This window comes from Zerene cesonia, chromosome 12 (assembly GCF_012273895.1).
Source record: "Zerene cesonia ecotype Mississippi chromosome 12, Zerene_cesonia_1.1, whole genome shotgun sequence".
Lineage (NCBI taxonomy): Eukaryota > Metazoa > Arthropoda > Insecta > Lepidoptera > Pieridae > Zerene > Zerene cesonia.
In genome coordinates this window covers 3,180,135-3,203,364 of record NC_052113.1, presented here as the reverse complement: position 1 = coordinate 3,203,364, position 23,230 = coordinate 3,180,135, and the positions used below count along the sequence as shown (strand labels likewise).

The following is a 23,230-nucleotide window of genomic DNA, read 5'->3' as shown; positions in this document are numbered from 1 at the left end:
CGGCGATTATGCGATTGTGAGCGTTGTTACAAACCTCATAAGGTTTCACAGCGCAAAATATTTTGTAAAAAGTGTTTTTTTTTTTCTGTACTAATAATAAATAAATAAATAAATAAATAATTCATTTTTCATTTCATTTCATTCAATATACGTTTTATGTAGTGCTAAGTCAACTTATGTCGGAAATCTTAGTAAAAAAACATTAAATTCTGTAATTACATTATAGTCGAATAACTTTCATACTTGTATATGATAAGTTCTTACTTTATTGGAAAATGTATCATTCGTACCTACTATTCATGTCTTAGTCATCTAGATACAAGGCAATCCAACATTCCTCATCGATCCCTTACTCGACCCCAAAATGCGGCCCAGAGTAGATTGTAATTTAATTCGATTTCTAAGCGAATCTGAAAGTTTATATTACATATTGATTTACCTCGGAATCCTTGTAAATATAACAGATGGTCGTTATTAGAAGTGGAAACAAACAGTTCATATCCGGATGAGGTCCAAGCTTATGCGGCTGGTATTGTGGAAGGAGCCCTAACCTGGTACCTTATACATACACACTTGGAAAACACAATCCGAGCTCAATGCGAAGATCGACCCATTGAAAAGCAATGTGATAAGTTGAAGGATGCTTTGGACAAATCAGCTAATATATGGAAAACATATGCTGCGGATAGAAGTGCGTCTGATCCGTTTTGGCATCACGTAAGGACACATTTTTATTTTATTTCACTTCAGCAAAGTACTCTTAAACTGATTTGCTACTGTTAAAAGTAAATTTACAATTTGTTCTTTACCATTTAAAAAATTCCAACTCATATCATACCAGCCTTTCTTCTTTAAATGAAAACAATATTTATGATATAATTTTGGACAGGTGTCACTACATTACACCCAAATTGGAGGTATTTTCACGGGATGGAAGCATGGCGTTGAGCGAAGTCAGAATGAATACGAAACTGATATTTCGGATCTTTACTGGTTGAACTCTATCTCAGAAGTTGCAGAAATCCAACAAAAACTCAACATATCCCTTGATGACCCCACAGTTAACATGCTTCCTAGCTTATCCAGTGCTTTTATAAGAATAGTTAATGACACAGAAGATGAAACAGTTAAAAAACTTTACTTGGCACATAATACAGCTGCAAGGTGAGTTAGTTTTTCTGTACATGTTTTACAATGGAATTAATTTCATTTCATAAATTACGCAGATGCAATTTCTGTAAAAGCAGATCTGTTTTCATAGAACTCTAAATAAGCGTTATACATTTTTTTCAAAGCATTTAAATAGTCCACTAAACTATAAATCCTACTAGTCCTACTTAAATTATAAATGCGAAAGTTTGTAAGGATGTGTGTGTGTTTGTTACTCTTTCACGCTAAAACTACTGAACCGATTGCAATGAAATTTGTTTTGTAGACAGCTGGATAACTGGAATAACATATAGGCAACTTTTTATCCCGATATTCTTACGGGATACGGACTCACGCGGGTGAAACCGCGGGGCGCAGCTAGTAACTTATATTCTTAAATAATTTTATAATTTTCCATTGCAGTTACTCATCAATGACGCGAATAATGAAGAGGTACAAATTGAACTACCATACCATGTCTAAAGATTCAACACTAGCTCCTGGAAAAGCTGTGGATTTTTCAGGATACCCTGGTTCTATTACGAGCCAGGATGAGTTCTACGTTATTAAAGGAATGAATCACAGGATCGCAGTCGCCGGAACAACAATAAAGAACTACAACAGTAAACTTTGGAAGGATGTTAACATTACAGAACAGGTGTGTTATGTGTGACATTTCCTTTCCTGTGCTATGTATATTCCGTAGAAGAGTTCATTTGAAAATGATTGTAATGAACGCGAATGCATTTCATAATTTCATAATATGCTGGTGTCATGTCAACCTCGTCATCATCCTGTTTTTAATTGCATGTATCTTAATGTATTTACCTACGTCTTATTTTTACGTCTTATTTTTACGTCTATTTTCATTTATTTATTTACAAAGTTTTGAAGGTATAATTTGAATACTTAATTATACGCTATTACACAATAGTTGGACAAAATTTCCGGTTTTTCGGTGTAGAAGTCATGATACATTATATATTTTATACTAGCTGTTCTCCGCGGTTTCAGCCAAGTCGTACATGAGTAGTTCCTGAGATTAACGCGTTTAACAAACAACCAATATCTTTAGTTTCATAGATTAGCATAATGAAACTATTAATATTTGATTATGTTTAATATATGTCTTTCTATCTACTCTTCATGTATTAAAATATAACAATTTTACTTGAAAGATCTTTAGTCTTAACTGTCCACAAAATAATTATGATACAAGAGTAAATGTTGCAAATGACCTTATTTGTTAAAAGGCATTAAATTGATTATATTTTCTAAATATATGAATGTGTCATATAAATGGTAACCTTGAATATAAAAACATAACGTTGTATAAAATATAAGCAATAAGCGTAGCGTTGCTATAAGATGACTATAAGTTGCAAAATATAATGAAAATAAAGTTAAGTAATTCCTATAATGTACCACTTAATAAATACCTACCTAACCTCATGACCGAAATACATACCTACCTTACCTTAAGAGTATCTAAATATTAATATTATATATCGTATATATTTATTAGTATATACTCCACGATGATATATTATGGTAGTTTATAATAACCAGTGACTTTTTAAAATAATTTACTAAAATTTTCATTTAGATTCCAATGGGTCCCCGCATAAGTGCAGCTAATCGTCTCGCCACAAACGTTAGTTCTTGGAGTCATGTCCTTGCGAAAAGCAATTCAGGAACAGCTTGCAAACAGTGGCTCGTCTTGGATTACAATAAGTTTGATCAATTACAAAATTTCCACGAAGATATCCCGAAGCAGGATAATAAAGAAGTAATTATGGAGACTACGGTCAGCAAGTGAGTGAATTTTTTTATGGATTATTGTTAATAAGTATTTTTGAAAAAAAAAAAATGTTGTAGTATATCACTTTTCGCCCGAGATAGCAAACTGTAAATTGTTATTATTTTGATAAACTACAATTATATGAAACAACAACTTATAACTCAAGAACGCGAATGGAATTTAATGATTTTAGTTTTAATGACAGTTTACTCCTCGAGACAATAATGCTTAAATCATTAAAAGAGCTACTAATATATGCAAATTTTTACTGCGTAGAACATATAATACCCATATGATTATTTTAAAGACGCGTAATTAAGAGTAAGAGTAAGAAGAGTAATTGCTGGTGACAGCTAGTGTCTTATAGATATAAAAATAGTAATGAATAAATGAATAATAAATTCCCCATAGTGACACAAGGCACACCATAGTACATCGAGCAGGCGCGGACCACACCAAGGGTTTGTTCTGGCTGATCGAACAAGTACCTGGACGGACACATTCCGCAGATCTATCAGATGTTCTATTGGAACAGACATATTGGGCTACGTATGGACTGCCTCATTTCCCTGTGAGTATTGTTTATGTACATACCTTCAAAACTGTAGCTAAATATATATAGTACGTCGCGATATGATCAATAAAACCTGATAAGTGAAGTTTTCTCTTTCGATTCAGAGTTTAATTTAAGATTATAAGATTAAAGAAGCTTTGAGTGTAGTTAAAATTCAACAGTATATTGATTTTTAGGATATAACGGAAATCACAAAAGTCAACAAAATGGAAGAAATGTACGGACGGTTATTTTCGGAATCTGATTCACCACGAGCTGTTACTTTTAAACGAGGCTACAAGAATGCTACATCCTTAGAAAGCATCTTAAAACTTATGAGACTGAACAATATTACTGCTAATATATCAAGTAATGACACTTGTGAGAAAAAGAAGTGTCTTTACGAGGAAATCAGTTATTCCGTGCCAGGAGTACGAGGTGATTTAGTTGGAAAGCTCAATGAGGCCTATGGTGTGATTGATACTAAAGTCGTCAGAGGTAAGGTTTTATTATACAGACGTATAGATTATACAAAGTATAAACAGATAAAAAAATATGCAAGTGGTATCATTACCCACTAAATTATTTTTGTTCTCCAGTAACTAAGCCAGTACCTAGTTCCAAGTTTTATAATTTCCATGAGGCATTAAATTTTTAACATGGAATGATATAAAATCCGAAATATTCATTCGAATTCACATTACACATTCGAACTGGATCTGATTTGAAATGGCGATATTATAATGGACAACATTTAAAAAGGCAAAATTATTCCTGAATGTGTCTTTGTATAATATACTTTAATTGTACTTTATAAGCTTTAATTTTTTACAGGAAGCACAATCAACGCTACATTACAATTAGTTGCTATATCCAGTCCACCGTTCACGGAGGCAAACGCCACGAAAATACCTATAAACAAGGGAAATATTGCTTCAATTTACACCGATAAGTTCGATGATGTGCCCATGCTTAACGGCCTTGAAATCAGAGATCTTGTCAAACAAAGACGCCAAGAAGAGGAAGAAAAATCCCTTAAAATGTTAAACAAAGATGTCATCAAACCGTTTCAATGGTCTGAAAGTGAATTTGATAAAGACGCACATGAAGGCCTACCTGACGTCTGGAATTTCGGACCGTTTGTGCCAAATTGGTCTTGGTGAATCTCATAGCCAAATGCAACATACATAATAACTATTTACCTTTTACCATTTTAGCTCAAATTACACAAGTGCCTAGTTCGTGAAAATATATCCGTCCAGACAGTCTTGTTAATTAATTGCTTAATTTCATTACATGATTCATTCCTAGTGGACCTTTCATCAACTATAATTTTATCCTCATTTTTTTGCGTTCTTGAATTCATTTTGTCGTAACGTAATTTAATACCTTATTAAAATAATTTAATTTTTAACATTGAAAGTAGGTACCAATAATAATTTATACCGTGTATTTGTCTTTATTCCTGTGTTTGTCAAATTTATGTTTAAAAGTCCTAGAAAAATATTTAATATACAGTAATTTACAATTGTTGAATCATTAATGTCTTAATAAAAATGAAGTGACTGAAGTTAAAATAAATATTTCGGACTCTACTCCTGAAATAAATGTTTCAAATATGATTAAGTATTTTTATTTCTAACACTTAAATAATAGCCACTATTACATTTTTTTTGTAAATATTCATTGAATTGATGGACCGTCAGCCACCTTGCGCTAACCCTTTATAATAATAATTAAAAAAAAAAGATGGTAACCATAAAGCAATATTTAATATCCTAAATACATACACAACAGCGAAATTTCTAAAATTAAACTACAGCTGATAACATATTAACACTATTGATAAATCTATATTTATATTTCTATTTATATTATAGATCATAAATCATTTTTAAACGATGATACATACGTACGTAGATGGCAGGTGCGTACTTATGACGTATCATTATAACTTCATTTGCAATTCTCATTTAATTTAAGTTTAAATATACGCTGCCAGCAAGAATATACACTTAAAAACATATTTATTTTTAACAGGTATAACATTATAAGATAATCATACAATCCACATTGATTTGTGTATGAAATAGTATGTAGCTAGTATACGTTTGTTCGCGTTTTTAGTATTATATATTTGCTTCATAATCTAAAAGTTAATCAGAGTGGCCGCCTATGGCACTATGGTAATGTGAGAATGAGAAAATAAATGACAGTCTGGCCGTGCCAGGAAAGTAGGAAGTCCTTACTATGGATGTATTTCAAGAATACGAGATCGCATTTTAATGTTACTGAACGCAGTCTGATAATGAAAATACATATGACAGATTGACGTTGACAATCAAAACAAATGCGTCACTTATCAGTTGACAGTTGACGCATTTGTTTTGATTGCTTAAATATTTGTGAGTCACCAAATAAACAGAACATTCCAAAGACGTATTTTTATCACGAAACTTATAGAAAAATAGTTTATGATATTATTCTTACCCATCGCTTAACTCAATCTAACTATTGTCATGAATTTTTTCAAAAAAGCACCAACTGTGAAAGGTAGTTAGATACATACTTATATCATTCCTGTTAAATTAATCGTTGTTCAACAACCCCTATTTCTATAGACAACAAAATACTATAGCATATAATATATATTTTTTTAACTTTAGAGCAGCAAAGACAAAATGATCGTGAGCTCCGAAAAGCGAGTAGAGATTTGGAAAGAGATAAAGCAGCTTTGGAACGGGAAGAAAAAAAGCTGGTAAATATAACGATGTTTATAGTAAAATAAAATCGTTTCAATATAAATATAGTAAATACTTAGTTTTTAACTTCTTGTACATCGAGTCATTCTTCTATTTACATAAGATTATTGAGAAATCCATTGAATTCATATGACCTACCAACTACTCGCCCGGTCTCAAAATCAGACTTATTGATTTTGAGGTCTGAGGTTCTCACCACTAAGCTACCACTGGTATTTAATATTGAACATTAATTCCCACAAAACAACCAATCTTATATACTAATTTAAAGGTGCGTTTTTAAGTTTTGTTTGTAGGATGGCCTCAGTATGTAGCTAAAATAAGTGGGAAGAAAAAATAATTTAACCCAAATGGAATAAATTCATAAATATATGTGGCTTAATACAATTTGATTAATACAAATAGGAAATGGAAATAAAGAAGATGGCTAAAGAAGGTAATAATGCAGGCTGCAAGATCCTAGCAAAGCAGTTAGTTCAATTGAGAAATCAGAAAACAAGGATATACTCAGCAAATAGTAAGGTAAATATTATGCTGTTACATTTAATTTATTCAAATCCTTATTGCCTTACCACAATATAATTGATTGTATTATATATCCAAACAAATGCAAATCTATTTATAAATGAATCCCTATTTCCCTTTGTCATGCAATTATGTGTGAATGGCTGAGGGACATAGGCTATATATGTACCTTGGGTGAAACCAAAGCGAACAGCTAGTTATTATTAAGTAATATAGCAAATAGGGAGAAGTGAAAATGAATTAAAGGCCAAAACACACATGCCTGTAAAATACATAGATCAGTAGCTTGTTAAGTATTAAGTAGCAATACAAGTTAATGGCACATAATGTTACTTGCAAATAGTGAATATATTTTCAAGTAATACATGTTTACTGTTTGCATACTTACATGTTTTTCTACTATGTTAGAAAAAAGTTGAAAGCTGTTTAGTATATACACATGTCATTAGCTGGTATATTTAAAGTGCTGCTATGCAAGTGTACCGATAAAGGCCTGTGTATTCCAATCTTTGTTCAACCATTGGAAATAATAAAAATGCAATAATAAAATTATTTTTCTATATAGATTTCAAGTGTACAAATCCACAACAAAGCTATGGGTGCCAACATAGCTATCGCTGGTGCAATGGGTACAACTGCCAAGACTATGGGCAACATGAATAAAATAATGAATCCTCAACAAATTGCCAAAGATATGGAAGCATTTAGACACGCAAATGCTAAGATGGATATGACTGATGAAATGAGTAAGTTTTTCTTGTTTATTCAAACCAAAAAATATCAGTCACTAAACTGTGTAAATTTGTTGAAATGATAATGGTGATACTGGAACGACTACAGACTTTGTATTACACTCTGACCCTTCTTTCATTAGGGAGCACATGAGCTTGCTTTAATCCTTTATAAACATTGTTTTATGTAACAAAACTTTGAGTGCTTATAATATCTCTTGTGTGATCATGGTAAATAAATTTTTTGCCCCCAATTATAACAAATATTCCGTTTAAAGAAACTGGAAGAAATGTTCTCAATTTGTAGCACATTAACGAAGGTTTGTTCCATTATGTATTTTAAATAATAATAATAAGGTACATATGAGTATATCTCTATATGTATAAAATTTTCGTGTCACGGTGTTAGTTACCATACTCCTCCAAAATGGCTGATACAATTGACACAAATATAGTATGGATGCTCCCATGTTATATACTTAATAGTGTTTTTCATTTTATTTATGTGATTTGCAATAAATATGTTTTTTATCCAGTTTCAGAGACACTGGATGATATAATGAATGAATCAGGAGATGAAGAAGAGACTGAAGGCATCATCAATCAAGTGCTTGATGAAATTGGTATTGAAGTTAGTGGAAAGGTAATAATATTTTTTGTATTATTTATATTATTCTTATATGCTTTAAAGATATGTAATTTTTATATCGCCTTGATTTTGCTCTATGAAACCGATATTAACTTAATATTTATTTTATGATAATTTTGAATATAGAATTCATTACCATTTAGTATTATTTTTTGTCAAAAAAAGAGTTGGCGAGAGAGGTTTGCAATTTGACTATAAACTTTGTGTTTGTTATATCAGAACTTTTGACTGTAAACTTTGTGTTTGTTATATCAGAACTTTTGTCTGGTTCAACTGATTTTAATGTTTATTTTTTTTTATTAAATTGAAACTTGTGCTTTCTATATATGTAAATCTGGTCTAGATCTGAAAACAGTTTAGATTTTTGTTAAAAATAATTATTTTTCTTTTAGATGGCAAACGCTCCCTCAGTGTCACGAAATAAAATTGGTGAATCGACAGCTGATGCAGACAAAGAAATTATGGCGCAACTAGCTAAACTTAAATCATCGTAAAATCAAACAATGCTGTAAAGTGTAAACAGTTTGTTAATTCAATTAATTTAGATTTTTACCGACTTCCAAATAGAGGGATGTTAGCATTATTATGTAGATTTTAAAAATGTGCGGAAAAGAGCGATAAGGTAATGCAGATAAATTGTAATAATTTGTTTGTGATTAGTGTATAAATTATATGAGCAAAGTTGGTAATTGCTGAAATTTGTTTCTGTTTCTACAAACTGTCGTCCCAAAAATGAATTTATTAAGAAATTAGCGATAAGATTTAGTTGTAAGACTTCCTGTATATATGATTATAACCATTAATTTACTGTGATATGTAAATATGGTAATAAATTATTTGGTTCTTGTATGTATGTGTTTTTTTATAAGTATAAGGTAACATAGCAAACCTGTGTCAAATAATTATTTTTATCCGACTTCAAAAAGATGAAGGTTATCAATTCGACAATTTTTTTTATAAAGAGGTTGAAAATCCAAAATTAATGTCGATATTGTCGATATTATATTCATAGTAATGGAACTAAAATATAGTTCAATATAACTAATCATTCGTTTTTTAAACCACGAAAAAATCAATATAATAATAATTCATGCAAACAGAAATTCATTTCTTTATTTTTATTTATGTGCATCATCAAATGAAAAAGTGATAATTCATTAGCAAATAACACTAAATATCGGATATAATTATGAGGACACAGGTGTGATTGTGTAGGCCAAAAATATTTCAGTCTCGATCTGACGGCGACTTTTTATAATTTTATCTGAAATTTACCGTAACTTGAATATTTGAGTATAGTTTATTTAGTAGTATAACCGAAAATAATATTAAAGGTTGCCTTATTCAAGACAACTTAGTTATTGAAAATGCTAAGGTAACAAAAGGAAATCAGGTTGCGGGTATTTATCTTAGGTAGGAATACCAAAGGGCACGAGTCACTTCTTTCTGTAATAAAATATGCCTCCAATACTTCCAGTAAACTGAAAGTTACACTTACTTGAGAAATTTTGAAAGAATAGAAAAAATTTGATCACGAGGCAGGATTCGAACCTGCGTATCTTGCCTAACCGTAGCAACGCCTAGCCTCTCGGCCACCCGTGATCCTGCCACAGTAATCGAATTTCTTCTACTCTTTCGGTTTCATGTAGCAGTATATAAGTGTATAATCTATGGTTTCATGTGCCTAACCAATACGAAACATTATTTCAATGATTACAATATTGTATCGATGGAACGCGGCCTTTGTTAAATTTAATTTTTAGTTTTATAGCATTGAAATGCTTTATAAATGAGAAATTTTGAAAGAATAGAAAAAATTTGATCACGAGGCAGGATCAACATTATTTCAATGATTACAATATTGTAATCATTGAAATAATGTTTCGTATTGGTTGTGATGGTTCTTAATCATCTCAATAGATGGCGTGGGGTGCCCCTTAGGCACATGAAACCGAAAGAGTAGAAGAAATTCGATTACTGTGGCAGGATCACGGGTGGCCGAGAGGCTAGGCGTTGCTACGGTTAGGCAAGATACGCAGGTTCGAATCCTGCCTCGTGATCAAATTTTTTCTATTCTTTCAAAATTTCTCATTTATAAAGCATTTCAATGCTATAAAACTAAAAATTAAATTTACACTTACTTTCCAGAAAAAAACCCACTGACTTAAAACAAAAGGTTAACGGTTGCCTGGTAGAGATGGCTTTTAGCCATATGGCCGCCATTTGCATACTAGTTTTAAGTTGCTTTCGTTAAGTTTATCTCTGTTTTATATTTTAAAAGTGTGCAATAAATAATAAATAAATAAATGAAAGGTTAAGTTTTGTAAAATTATGTTCACAGTTGTGCTATTATTAGTAAATAATTAAGCATTGCTTGGAACAAGGTAGAGAGAGCAAGTAATTTTCAACCGACGTATCAAAAAAAAAAATGAATTTATCGCCTTTTCCGTACCTAAGTTTGCTGTACGTAACAAGTTTTCAGGATTTTTTTTTTTGGGAGACGAATGCTCTACGTCCATTATCACTAAGCATTGATCCATTCATTAAAATCAATGGGCTCGTATCGGTTGCTTCTTAAACGACGGGTCCACGCCAATTTCAAAAACTCAACCTGTATATGTCTCGTGTCATCTATATCTTATTCTGAACAACATTAGATGGGTACACAGTAATAAAAGTGGAAGTTATAATAACACACAGAGGCGAAGTCGTTTCATAACTTAGTCCTTCAGTTACTATGATATGCTATTGATATTCAAGTCATAACGATCGTTTGCTTAAAATTTTAATGAACTTGAACACAAATTTACCCTTCGTGTTTACCTTTTCCAAGATGTCAGAGAAAAATAGCTTTTAACGACGACCATTAATTCTGTACCTGTCGTTTTGTTAACTTAAGTAATAAGGTATAAAAACTCTTGTCACATTATTGTTCCATACAGTCGTATGCACACAGCGTAGCCAAGTATAAAAATGATTCCCGACCATCTATTTGAAGAGAGTATAAACAATGCACTATTACTCAATGAAATGAAGCACATTCACAAGAACAAAGACGTGTACGAAAAATCTCCAAGAGATTACGTAAGATCTGCTTTATATGAAATCAATAAGTCGGTTTAAGACCTGGTCCAAATGCAAAATTTTATTATTATCAACCCTACTAATATTATTTCTTAATATTGTAAATGATTCTAACGTTATTTTTGTTCTTTATTTATTTTTCGTGTTTTTATTAAAGGCAACATAGTTTTTGAATACAGTTAACTGTAATTGGGTTTATGTGATGTAGATTTAATTATTTTATGTATAAATACACTGGTTAGTCTAACTAATTAGCTGGTTAGCCTTTAACTATCAAGCGAAGCCGCGGGCAGAATGTTAAGTATCCTATAAAACATAAAATCATATAATATCTATTACTAGTAGTGTTCTCGCATGTAATTAATTTCATTCTCAATGACGAAGTAGAATATTTTTATTTAAATCTTACGACCGTTCGACGATTTTGTTCAACAAAGTAGGTATCTACGCTCCAACAAGCTTTTAATCTCTACCCTTTCAAAAGGAGCGTGCTAAGCGGAACATGCTGTCGTCACAAGATGGTGATACCTGTGAAATACACGATCAATTTTATCGGGACCACAAATTGTTATTGGTTCTCTTCAGAGCACTAGCCGTTATGCCCATAACGCGATCGCGCCCAGGTATTTTAATCTAAAGAATATAAGGGTATAATGCTCTTGAACTTAGACTGTACCTACATAGTATGTATGATATATCTATGTCACGAATATTGTGTAAAAAATTAATCCTTTGTACCTTACTTATCTAAGATTTAAAAAATTGTATATAGTTGTATAAAACCTGTTGATGGGGGAGCGTCAATCCAAAAAATTTCCCAATTTGTTTTAATTTGAAAGTATAGAATAATATCTTTTATTCATTTTTGTATTTTTTAGGTACAATAACGTTCAGCTGGCGTTCTAGAGCTACTGTTTACGCAATATGTTTTTATATAATTACTACATTCATCGTACTATTCGTTGGTTATGAAAGAATTATGATATTGCGATCGATAAAAAAGTTTGATGACTATATTTACGCTGTTCTCTTCGTTGCATTTCTTGTTCCCCACTTCTGGATACCTTTTGTCGGTTGGGGTGTAGCACATCAAGTGGCTATATATAAAACGAGCTGGGGAAAGTTTCAAGTAAGTTTAAGTAGTAAATACATCAGTATTACCTACATTGTTTTGTTTCTTATCTCAGTATCTTTTTTCCTAATTTGTACCAATGCAGGAAGCTAATTATAACTTTGGAAAAACGTATTTTTAATGTACAAATTTGAAGTTATATGATATTATAAGGTCGTTTGCATAATGAAGAGGATACTCAAAAATACATTACTATAAACATACTTGTTCTTGATATTAAATCTTGGTACATATTACTTAAATATAAAGTAAAAATGATAGCTTTTTTTAATACAGTGTGATATTATTTTACACATTAATACACCTATAAGCATAATATGTATTATAATTATAATAAAATAAAAAAATATATGAATATTATGATCAAGTAAGCCTTTAACATAATTCTCAACGTTGTTTTTTAATCCTCAACAATCTTTGATGTGATTGAAACAGTAGACCTGTTGTTTATTAAATAAGTAATAAATTGAATTTCAATTTCTCGAGTATTTCGTGTTAGCTTATCTTCATAGGTAAGTATCTTATTCAATCCTTGTCAGAGTATTACAGTATATGTTGTCTAATTCTTTACCCAAATATATATACAAAGATCTGGTACTGGTATATCCAATCAATAAATTATATACTAATTAATTTATGAGTAACGAAATCAACGCTAACAGTGCTCTGCTTTAGTACGAAATAAAATTTAATTCTAACCTATTGCAAGTTAGACGCTTATTTGTAATAATACAGCGCTGTATACTTTATTAATTTGAAATATTCATATTATTATGCTTGTTTTAGGTGAGATACTATCGAGTTACGGGTGAAAATCTGCAGTTTCCTAACTTAAAAACATCTATTGTTATTATAAGTGTGGGTTGTTTGCTGCTAGCTGTATGTTTCCTTCTATGTCTGTGTGCGTTACTGGATGGCTTTTTGTTACGTCATACAGCAGCTTATTTTCATATTATCACGATGATTAATATGAATTGCGCTCTCTGGTACATCAATTGTAGAGGAATAAAGACAGCTTCACAAAATCTCTCTAATTGTTTTCGCCGAGTGAGTTTTTAATTTATACGTTTTAAACTTTCTCTTGGTCACAGTAAATTAATTATTTTATATGAAAAAAAATCCCAACGTCGCATATCTACTACGCCGCATAACTACTTGAAAAAACAAAAAATATGTATCACAAAATAGGATCTTAAATAATAATAATAAATTAAAATAGCGTTGATTAAAATTCATGAAATAATTCCTCAGTATGACAGTACCTACTCGAACAGTTTTCTATTTTAATTTGAACCTTTAAAAACGAAGAGGAATAGCAAAACTCGTTTGAAACAGTTTTCCTTTGTTAGAATAAACAAAACACAACACTGTGAACATTGAAAATACGCTGTATCCCGCTCTATTTCACATTGGAATGCGATTAGCGTTTGCAATTCATTAAAAAATAAAAAGAAGCTTTTAACATTATAATGTAAAGCATTAGGAAAAATAGAACTTATTCAGTGATTTATAAACTGGTTCAGGAACACGTTGTACGAATAAAGAAAACATGAGTCTGACGTGATTACGCCCTACTCTGCATCACAGGATTTTGCATTTTATGTTGTGCCATATCTCTATATTAAAATTTGTTTACATAAATATATACGCGCTATTTTCTAAGCCTTGCATCAGAAATATGATATATGATATGAAATATTTATATTCGAGAAGCACTTTCAGTATTAAAATAATTTGAAAAATCTAAATAAAGTCCTATGTTAAAAATTTGGAATTGTTAACTTTTACTTAAAATTGTATTATCATAATATGGAAACACAATGACTTTTACCTAATAATAACGTCAATTAAAAAATAATAAACAATGCTCGATGCAAACGAAGCTAAACCTCTAAGTATATTTTGTAGGAATAATATTACATATTTTATTAATTACTATATTGACCAAGCCAACATTGGTCAATGCGAATGTAGGTTCATAATGATGAGTAACTCCATAAAATTTTCAGGATGTAAATGTAGAATGTACTGCCCATTTGATATCCAGTTATCGTTTCCTTTGGCTCAATTTATCAGAGTTGCTGCAATCTCTTGGTAATGCTTACGCTCGTACTTATTCCACATACTGTTTGTTCATGTAAGTACTTTTTTGTAATCCAATTTTTTCAAATAAAACAAATTAAATTAAAATAATTCATATGAGTGCCGCCCAGTGGAGTATTTACGAATGCACACCACTGTACGACACTTCCCGTAGGAAGTAAATTAAAGTTCAATCAAAATACAGGAAAAGTAGGCACTTTATGTTAGTAGTAGCACTTAATATAAAAATTCGTTAAGCCGGAAAGCACACGCCTATTTCGGTAATTAACAATTTAATATTCAGTATAGTACTTATATATTTTCATAAAGCTATCATAAATATGTTATCTTTCATTTGTAAACTAGAGGTAAAGTATATTTAAATGGTTGCTCACAGGTTTTTCAACATTACAATTGCGGTTTACGGCGCTCTATCAGAGATAGTGGACCATGGTTTTGGCTTCACCTTCAAGGAAATGGGCTTATTTGTAGACGCTGCATACTGCTCGACATTGTTATTTATATTCGCTGATTGCTCACATAAGTCTACCCTTAAAGTATGTTAGCTTTAGGAAACAATATTAGATAAAATTAATATTAAACTATACTTCAGTCATATTAGACTTAATTGTATTTCGATACTCTAACAAAAAAATGGCGTGATATCGAAACGTACTAGGTAATTTTTCCTACGATTTTCCAAGAATGTAATTAATGCAATGATCCTTCATGCTTCATCTATTAAATTTTTCAAGCGAAAAATCTAATAGATCTGATTGATGAATCATCGGAAGGATTAATAAATTATATAATCAAATGGATTATATATTTATAAATAAAGCTACACATTATAGCGGCAGTATAAAGAACTTTTAAATTATGTTTCTTGTAATTCTTAGGTAGCAGCTGGTGTACAAGAGACGCTTCTATCCATTGATGTTTTATCTGTTGATAGACCAACTCAGAAAGAGGTAAGTTCCGTAGAATTGATACTTCGAAACTTCAATGTAATCTAATATTTATACAGTGTAGAGGAAATGTTGTTAAACTTAATTTAATATTCATTTATTAAACATAAATAATATATAGTTAGTTATTTGTATCCTAAACAAAAATGTAATATAATATTCATTTAATCGAGCAACTATAAAGACTCTCTTTGTTAGTAAAAATATTCTTAAAGACTATGTTAGTACATGAAATTAAAATTTGAAATTATCCTATTCTATACCATTGATGCATATAATTTACAGCAATGGTTTACATATTGAGAATCTAATCTACTCGCAATACATTTTAAAATTGTAATGGGACTGTCTCGCACCCGGCGCACCACCACTATGCATCTCTTATAGATTATAGTGTAAAAACAGTTAACAAGTGCTTCTGCAAGCATCCCTGAAGCACTACAGAAACGAGGCAGCCCCAGTAGATATCGGAACGCATATATGACTGCGACGTCTCCAGATAATGGCTCAAAATAAAGTCGATGAAAAATCGCCAAATTCAGAAGCCGAAGTTTGAAACACATGGCTTGAAGTTAGCATACGGAGTAGATATAAGCAACAGTAAATTATGAAAGCGATACAAAGTCGTATTGCTATTCTCTAGCGGGATCATATTGTATATTCTAAATTAGTAGAGCTCAACGAAAATCATATGATCATGAAAAAATAAAGACGTGATTATTATTATTAGTGTTATAAAAACATGCTATGTTGTACGCTTACGTCTGCCTTTATTTAATTTATATAATTAATGATAACAACCTACATAGAAAACAAGATGATGTAACTTTGATTATTTCGTAACTACGTAGGTATAAGGTTAATTTGTATAAAGTTACATATTTATATTTGTATAGGTACGTGGCTTGTTTGTTAACAAAACTGACAACAGACAAATGTGATTATAATACTAATTGGGTTCTATATAAAGGTATAATTAAATAAAACGCATTTTGCATTTGAATGTTGTATTAAAAATTTCGAAACTGATGTTTTAATAATGCAACGGACATAAACAGTTTAATAGTTCTTTGTTTAGTCACGTGAAGATTTTATCTAAAGAGGCTTTTTTTCAGAGAGATACAACAAAAATGCAGTTTATTTATTTATTTTTTATAAAGTTTGCATCTTTCTGATAAACGTTCTGAGATTATTTGCGAATGAATGGACAATGAATATATGTCTTTGTAGTGTATGAGAATATCGTACATGTTTATTCACTTAAGTTCTCTTCTTAGTTATCATTAAAATAACCCACTTTAACTCGGTTATCCCTTACATTATAGTGGAGAATGCATTTGTTAACCCACAGCCTTCGAAAATGAGCCGTGGATTATGTCGAATTCCCATTGCCTTACAGTAGGGCGCCATAGGCCTACCGACTGAACTCCACTGAGTTGTTAGCAGGGGTCGCAGGAACTCTCATGAGAGTATCCACGACTTGGAAGGCGACCGCTCGGTCTCAGGCTCTCCCCCCAAAGTCCTACTTCATTGAAAAGGACAAACAAACCCATTTTTTTCCTCTGCGAAGCAATACAGCCCGTAAAAGACTAACTAACAAAAAGGAACACAACAACGAAACAATACAATACTCACAACCAAATGAGTGTTTGATACGTATAACTGTGATACTCTTACAAATGTCCAAATATACAATTTTCATAAGATCATGCAATATTTATTAAGGATGGTAGAACTCCTTATATTCATTTTATTCCAAATAATCATTTAATTGAATTCTTATAAACAGCGCACCATATTTAACGATCATCTTAATCTCATGCTACAGATCGATCACTTCATACAAGCCATTGAGATGAATCCGGCTGTAGTAAGCTTAAAGGGATATGCTCATGTCAACAGAGAATTGCTTACATCGGTAAGTATCGGTGTTTTAGTATGTTATTCAATTCCTTACTTTCATATAAATTTAAGTTTATAAATATTATAATTCTTAAAAGATACTTACATCTAATTACTGGTATAAGACATAATAATAATATAACATAATGACCCAGTCTATAGGTTGTGCCGATTATACAATGAAATAGTCAATAAAAATGACGCTATTGACATATTTTCCAACAGTCTTGACAGTTTTCGTCGCTTAGTCCTTGCTGCTCTGCGTAGCACCTAAGCCGCACTATTTTCTGATAATTTAGTTTCTGTATCTTTTTGTTGTAATCTTTTTTTTCTGTTTAAATAGATTTTTTTCGTTTAGTTAATCTTGCGCATAAGCCTGTAACACTTGCGACAGTAATTTGTGTATCCATAGAATAGATTTATACATAGAACAATATTTGATGTACATTATTACTGCTGATCATATATTAGTGTATAAGTTGTTTGGAAACCAATAAAATAAAATAAAATAAAATAAAATAAAGAAAATATGTATATATATGACCCAAACAAAATTTTATTTTGTTATATGGTTATATTTCCTTTTCAGTGTTTTATTATTATTAGTAATCAATGAAAATTTGACATTTTGTATAACTACAAAAGTATGTATTTCAAATTGAAAACCCAAAGCATACAGTTTTAAGCCCGGAAATAACGATTACTTTCAAAGGTTATGTAAGGAGTTGTTGACACCGCTCGGTGATCCGAAACACGATTCCAAAGTATCTTGAAATGAAATACGCGCTTTTTCCCGAGTGTACTAAGAATTGTTCTGACAGTTTATTATAAGTATAGTTGAAAACGATCCTTGCTGTAAAGTAATGTAACGCGTTGACATATAAATAACATATTTATGTAATTAACATTGCGTTATCACATTTGCTTAGTTTAGACCAGCTGCGCCCCGCGGTTTCACCCGCGTAAGTCCGTATCCCGTAGGAATATCGGGATAAAATGTTGCCTATATGTTATTCCAGTTGTCCAGCTGTTTTCGTACAAAATTTCATTGCAATCGATTCAGTATTTTTTGCGTGAAAGAGCAACAAACACACACACATCCTTACAAACTTTCGCATTTATAATATTGTAGGATTACACGGCTTATACACAATAAAGTGTAATTTTTTATTAGGATGTTATTTACCTATCTTACTTTATTGTTAATCGTTATTTGACTATAGTGATTAAGTTAATTCGGTTATTTATAGAGAATAGATACATAATTTAAAATATATTAATACCAGCATAAATATATTTTTAACAGCAATGTTATATTATTTCAATTGATTTTGTGAACATTATTATATCTTATGCTATTTCTTTTTTTTATTTCAGGCCATTAGTATGATCGCTATCTACTTAATAGTCCTCCTACAGTTTAAAATATCTTTACCCAAGGAGCCTCAGATTGCTGTCAAATAAGAAATCATGTACCAGAAAAGAAAAAGCTATCTATATAGAGGTCGCCTAGCGCCATCATTTCCCACACTGGAATGATTACTGCTTTAAGAAGTCACAACAACGAGCAACGTTTAAAGAAACTGTAGAATATCAAAAGCACAACACGTGATTTTATATATTCTTAATCGTATGTTTTGTACTTATGTATGATTAATTATATTTGAAATTTATTACACGAAAATACACACATTGTTATTTGTATAGAAAGATCGTTGAACTCATGGTTTGTAACGCCTCACTTAGTTTCCTCATCAGGAAGCTATCGCCCTGGATGATGTGTCATATTGTTTGAAATACAATTCACTACCATCCCATAGTTCAGCTTGCTCTTGAAATCTTAGTATTGTAATAATAATAAGATTCGTAAAATCATGTTTTATGTATACTTAATAAGCTGTACCTATAAACTTGTATAAATACTTTAACTAAGTATTTTTACATGTAAGTAATTAAAGGAACCTGTCACAATTATCATAAAGTTTTCTGGTGTGTATTACAAAGATAGAAACAAAACATTGTATTTTTGTTCTTAAAAATATTTCAAGCTCTTACACAATAAATAAGTAAAACTAATATTATTAGTACAGTAGAATAGAAATCTGATTATTTACCGATTTATTTATTTACCTTCAGTTTGGGAAGGAATAGGCACGGTAAAAATCGAGAATTTAATAATACTGAAAGTGTTTGATGGACGTTATAACAATATATACAATGAAATATTTGATCGACCGTTACTTCATAAAATATTGGTAGCGATTTTTACGGTACAATCAGGGCTACGGTTATTATGAATAAATAATACCGAGAAACAGAAAAAAATATTTTTTTATATTATGTACCGTGTATCCATTCAAATGTATGCATAGCTGTTATTTCAATACTGGTCACTAACTGCAACAAAATTGAAAATAAATTATAATTGTTATTGCAAATTATAAAACTGCTCAATAAATTGTAAAAATATTGAACGAAAGGATGTTTATTAAATTATGGATTTCGGTTGTCATTTCTTAATGCCTAAAAGAAAAAGAGTATGGTAAAAAAATTAGTTTATTTCAGTTTAATGGGAATAGGAGTTAGCTCATAATTAGTAGCAAACTGAATCGACTACAACTTCGTTCCTGTTCATTTTACGTTTAAAATAAAGTAGTCATATAAACAAAAATTCATAAAATTTCATACCTTTTGTCAATAATAAAACTTGAACAACTTTTTACTTTTCCACTTCTAAACTTCGTTTGGTGGAAACACTGGTATTCTCTTTAAAAATATATCTACAATACGTTCAATTAGTCGACCGAACAATGTGATTTCAAAATAAACCGCTTGAAACTTTTGAAAACTGACACTTCTCGTATCTCTGTCCCACAATCAATCCCTATCAGCTGGCAGCTACAATGAAATTTCATTAATTAAACTTTTCCAATTTACAAGGCTATATTTATGAGTATGAAAGTTTATTGATACAATTATTTCATATTAATTTTATGTGATATGATCATTGATCATAGTAACAATATCGACATCTGTTTTAGTGATGAAATCTTGCATAGATACTCACGGCCACCGCGGAAGGAGCCGTGGGTTGTGTCGAATTCCTACCGACTAAAACTCCACTGTGTTCCGTCGAGCCGATTTAGTGACTGGGCCACGGGAGCTGGTTAGTATTCATCCAATGACGTCCTAAATTTTCGCCAGTTGACATCTACTATAGATATATCTAAAAATTTCCGTGAATAGACCCCTAAGATAACTATCCCTACTAATATTATAAATGCGTAAGTTTGTAACAAGAATCGATTGCAATAAAATTTACGTAGACAGCTGGACAACTGGTTTAACATATAGGCAACTTTTTATCCCGATATTCCTACGGGATACGGACTTACGCGGGTGAAACTACAGCAGTTGAAACGTAGCACATCGTAGACACCGGCGCGGGCTACGGCGTAGACTCTTTTCTATTGTTTACAAGGTTTTCATTTTCCTGTTTTTAATTGCTGTTTTTCTAAAATTTCTCGTATGGTTTACGAATTGTTTTCTGGATTGTTGTTCAACATTCAGGTCAAAAAATTTATGTAAAGATCATGAATTTTATGCATTAATGTACACACACAAAATCAATTCTATGAAATATTCGTATAAAATAATAGCAAAGTCACCATTGGGAAACCGACAGCTGACTGAACTTCTAAATGCGTAACTAGAATTGTATTCGTAAAATTGTTTTCCTTGTGGAACTACGCTTTATGCACTTCGAGCACTATTCAATTCTGCAAATTGAAATGCCATCAAAATATTATTGCATCGCGATGATAACATGATATTCAACTGAACTTCATGTTATATTAATGTTCCAACAATTTTTGTTATTTGATTTTTGCTAATTAGAGCATTGTCTAACTTTTATAAAAGACCTAGACTTAATTGAGGGTCGGTTTTTTTTAATTTTATACCATTTCAATACAATGTCTTAGCCTTACAAATTTCAGGTGAATACATTATGTTAAAATCCCAGAACATTTATATCTCTAATACAATGCCAGATTTAGAACCTCATGAAAAATACGTTTTTTTTTATGTTATAGGATAAATCCACCTTTACATCACTCGGTAAAAGTATGTCAAGGGAATGAAAAATGTAGATTAAGTTTTTGAGACATACCTAAATGGTTTAATCTGGATTATCAATTGACGCAACATTGTGACATCATTCGGAAGCATATCGCAGTAGGAATGGAACCCTGATTTGTATCACTTGCCGTGGAGTACCGGTTATTAAATGTTAAGAGCACTCTAGATAATGAAATGGCCTCAAAAAGCTATGGCGATTAAGACACCTGGTGTGAGTTTGTATGAAATGACATGTGGGACTTTTTAAAACAGTTTTTATATTATCCTTTATAGTGAATTTAAATATTTTTATATGTTGATGTCGATAAAGAAGCTGGTAGATTGCCTATTGATAAGCGCTACCACCTATGAACATAAAAAGAAGGGATAAGAAAAGGATTTTCGAGGAGAATAAATGAAAGGACTGGGAATATTTACGTTACTATTATTGCACACTGATCTTCTATGGGGGTGTGTACCTTCTAGGTGCGAGTTATCCCAATTTAAACTCAAAGCGTGCTCGACTCCCACAATAAAAGTGATCGTAATATATTACAAAAATATGATGCATTTACTATACCCTCTTGAACTTTTACTTAATGTTAAAAATGATGCGCATGTCTATTTATCTAAATATATACATGATTCCCGTTTATTTTTATTATTTTGTGGAATAAAAGCCAACATGAGCATGATAAATAACATAAATAAAGTTTATATACCAAATATATACTATGAATTTCAAGTACCATTCGTATACAAACACTATAATCCTACTAGTATGATAAATGCGAAAGTTTATAAGGATGTGTGTGTGTTTGTTGCTCTTTCACGCAAAAACTACTGAACCGATTGCAATGAAATTTGATACGTAGACAGCTGGAAAACTGGAATAACATATAAGCCAATTTTTATCCTACGACATACAGATTTACGCGGGTGAAACCGCGGGGCGCAGCTAGTTCATAAATAAATGCAAAGCTAATGCAATGTTTGAATAGTGGCTACGTACTTGGCTAACGAAGGTGGACAAAGTTATGCTCGTAGATACTTGCACGGAGTTTCCTAAATATTATAATTATCGAGCATTTGTTGTTTTTGGGCATAGTATAGAACTATAGTACATCTGTTATTCTAAAAAAGAATATTCCACTGAATATTCTAATTATTTTAAAAGAAGTTCACAAAAGAAAAACGAAACAAATAGCGATATTCATACCTTACACATTTGCTATAATATATATTTCATATCTTTTTTATTACCCAAAAAGTGCAACGTTAGTAAATAATTATTGCTTGCAATGTGACCCAGTTATTAATTTTTACTGAAGGCTGTGATTTATAAGCCCGGGACTAAATTAGTAGGGTTATTTTTTACACTAATTGATCCTCGTTCCATGTATTTCGAAGTAATTTTGTATTTAATTAATATGCTCTTGTTACACATGTGCTTTTTTTTAAATTCTGCCCACACAGTTTTTATTCTATGAGTGTAATTTTAATACTCTTTATATCCTATTTTTACACAGAGAACAGTAATAAACATTAAGTACGGTTAAGGTATCTTTCTAACAGTGACCTGTGAAAAATATATCAAACGTAAAAAAATACATAGGTGACTGCAAATTTGGTTATGTTAAAAAATTCTGAAACATTTTCCGCATTTCATGGTTTTATTGCGCCATGATTCATACAATTTCTTGTTTAATATTGGACCTAATCCTTATAATTTTTGCAGAAAATGTACAAACGTTCTTCTTAGATTTTGTCACT

At 31.1% G+C, this 23,230-nt stretch overlaps 3 protein-coding genes across 3 annotated transcripts in view; all 3 read left to right on the top strand.

Moving 5' to 3' along the window:
* Nucleotides 1-5,001, top strand: part of LOC119830705 (putative phospholipase B-like lamina ancestor) — a 22,224-nt gene extending 17,223 nt beyond the window's left edge. Inside the window, exons 5-11 of the mRNA XM_038353810.1 lie at nucleotides 465-717; nucleotides 890-1,164; nucleotides 1,573-1,807; nucleotides 2,756-2,964; nucleotides 3,362-3,521; nucleotides 3,701-4,001; nucleotides 4,338-5,001. Coding sequence (XP_038209738.1) covers nucleotides 465-717; nucleotides 890-1,164; nucleotides 1,573-1,807; nucleotides 2,756-2,964; nucleotides 3,362-3,521; nucleotides 3,701-4,001; nucleotides 4,338-4,666 — 1,762 coding nt within the window. The 3' untranslated portion in view covers nucleotides 4,667-5,001. The remainder of the gene's footprint in view (nucleotides 1-464; nucleotides 718-889; nucleotides 1,165-1,572; nucleotides 1,808-2,755; nucleotides 2,965-3,361; nucleotides 3,522-3,700; nucleotides 4,002-4,337) is intronic.
* Nucleotides 5,002-5,872: 871 nt separating this feature from the next.
* Nucleotides 5,873-9,019, top strand: LOC119830703 (charged multivesicular body protein 2b-B). Its single transcript, XM_038353807.1, has 6 exons — nucleotides 5,873-6,056; nucleotides 6,170-6,261; nucleotides 6,671-6,787; nucleotides 7,356-7,536; nucleotides 8,058-8,164; nucleotides 8,563-9,019. Exons 1-6 carry the CDS (start codon nucleotides 6,023-6,025, stop codon nucleotides 8,662-8,664), a joined length of 633 nt encoding a protein of 210 aa, XP_038209735.1. The 5' UTR covers nucleotides 5,873-6,022; the 3' UTR covers nucleotides 8,665-9,019.
* A 2,124-nt stretch (nucleotides 9,020-11,143) lies between these two features.
* LOC119830930 (gustatory and odorant receptor 22-like) lies at nucleotides 11,144-18,802 on the top strand. Its single transcript, XM_038354120.1, has 9 exons — nucleotides 11,144-11,254; nucleotides 11,739-11,877; nucleotides 12,133-12,383; nucleotides 13,173-13,433; nucleotides 14,396-14,523; nucleotides 14,866-15,025; nucleotides 15,368-15,439; nucleotides 17,265-17,354; nucleotides 18,716-18,802. Exons 1-9 carry the CDS (start codon nucleotides 11,144-11,146, stop codon nucleotides 18,800-18,802), a joined length of 1,299 nt encoding a protein of 432 aa, XP_038210048.1.
* The last annotated feature ends 4,428 nt before the right edge of the window (nucleotides 18,803-23,230 follow it).

Bases quoted from the DNA above. Each gene is read 5' to 3' on its own strand.
- LOC119830703 (XM_038353807.1), top strand. From the start codon at position 6,023: ATGAATTTTTTCAAAAAAGCACCAACTGTGAAAG. The intron at 6,788-7,355 runs GTAAATATTATG...TTTTCTATATAG, and splicing joins TATACTCAGCAAATAGTAAG to ATTTCAAGTGTACAAATCCA. The intron at 7,537-8,057 runs GTAAGTTTTTCT...TTTTTTATCCAG, and splicing joins GGATATGACTGATGAAATGA to TTTCAGAGACACTGGATGAT.
- LOC119830930 (XM_038354120.1), top strand. From the start codon at position 11,144: ATGATTCCCGACCATCTATTTGAAGAGAGTATAAACAATGCACTATTA. The intron at 11,255-11,738 runs GTAAGATCTGCT...CCCTTTCAAAAG, and splicing joins AAAAATCTCCAAGAGATTAC to GAGCGTGCTAAGCGGAACAT. The intron at 12,384-13,172 runs GTAAGTTTAAGT...TGCTTGTTTTAG, and splicing joins CGAGCTGGGGAAAGTTTCAA to GTGAGATACTATCGAGTTAC.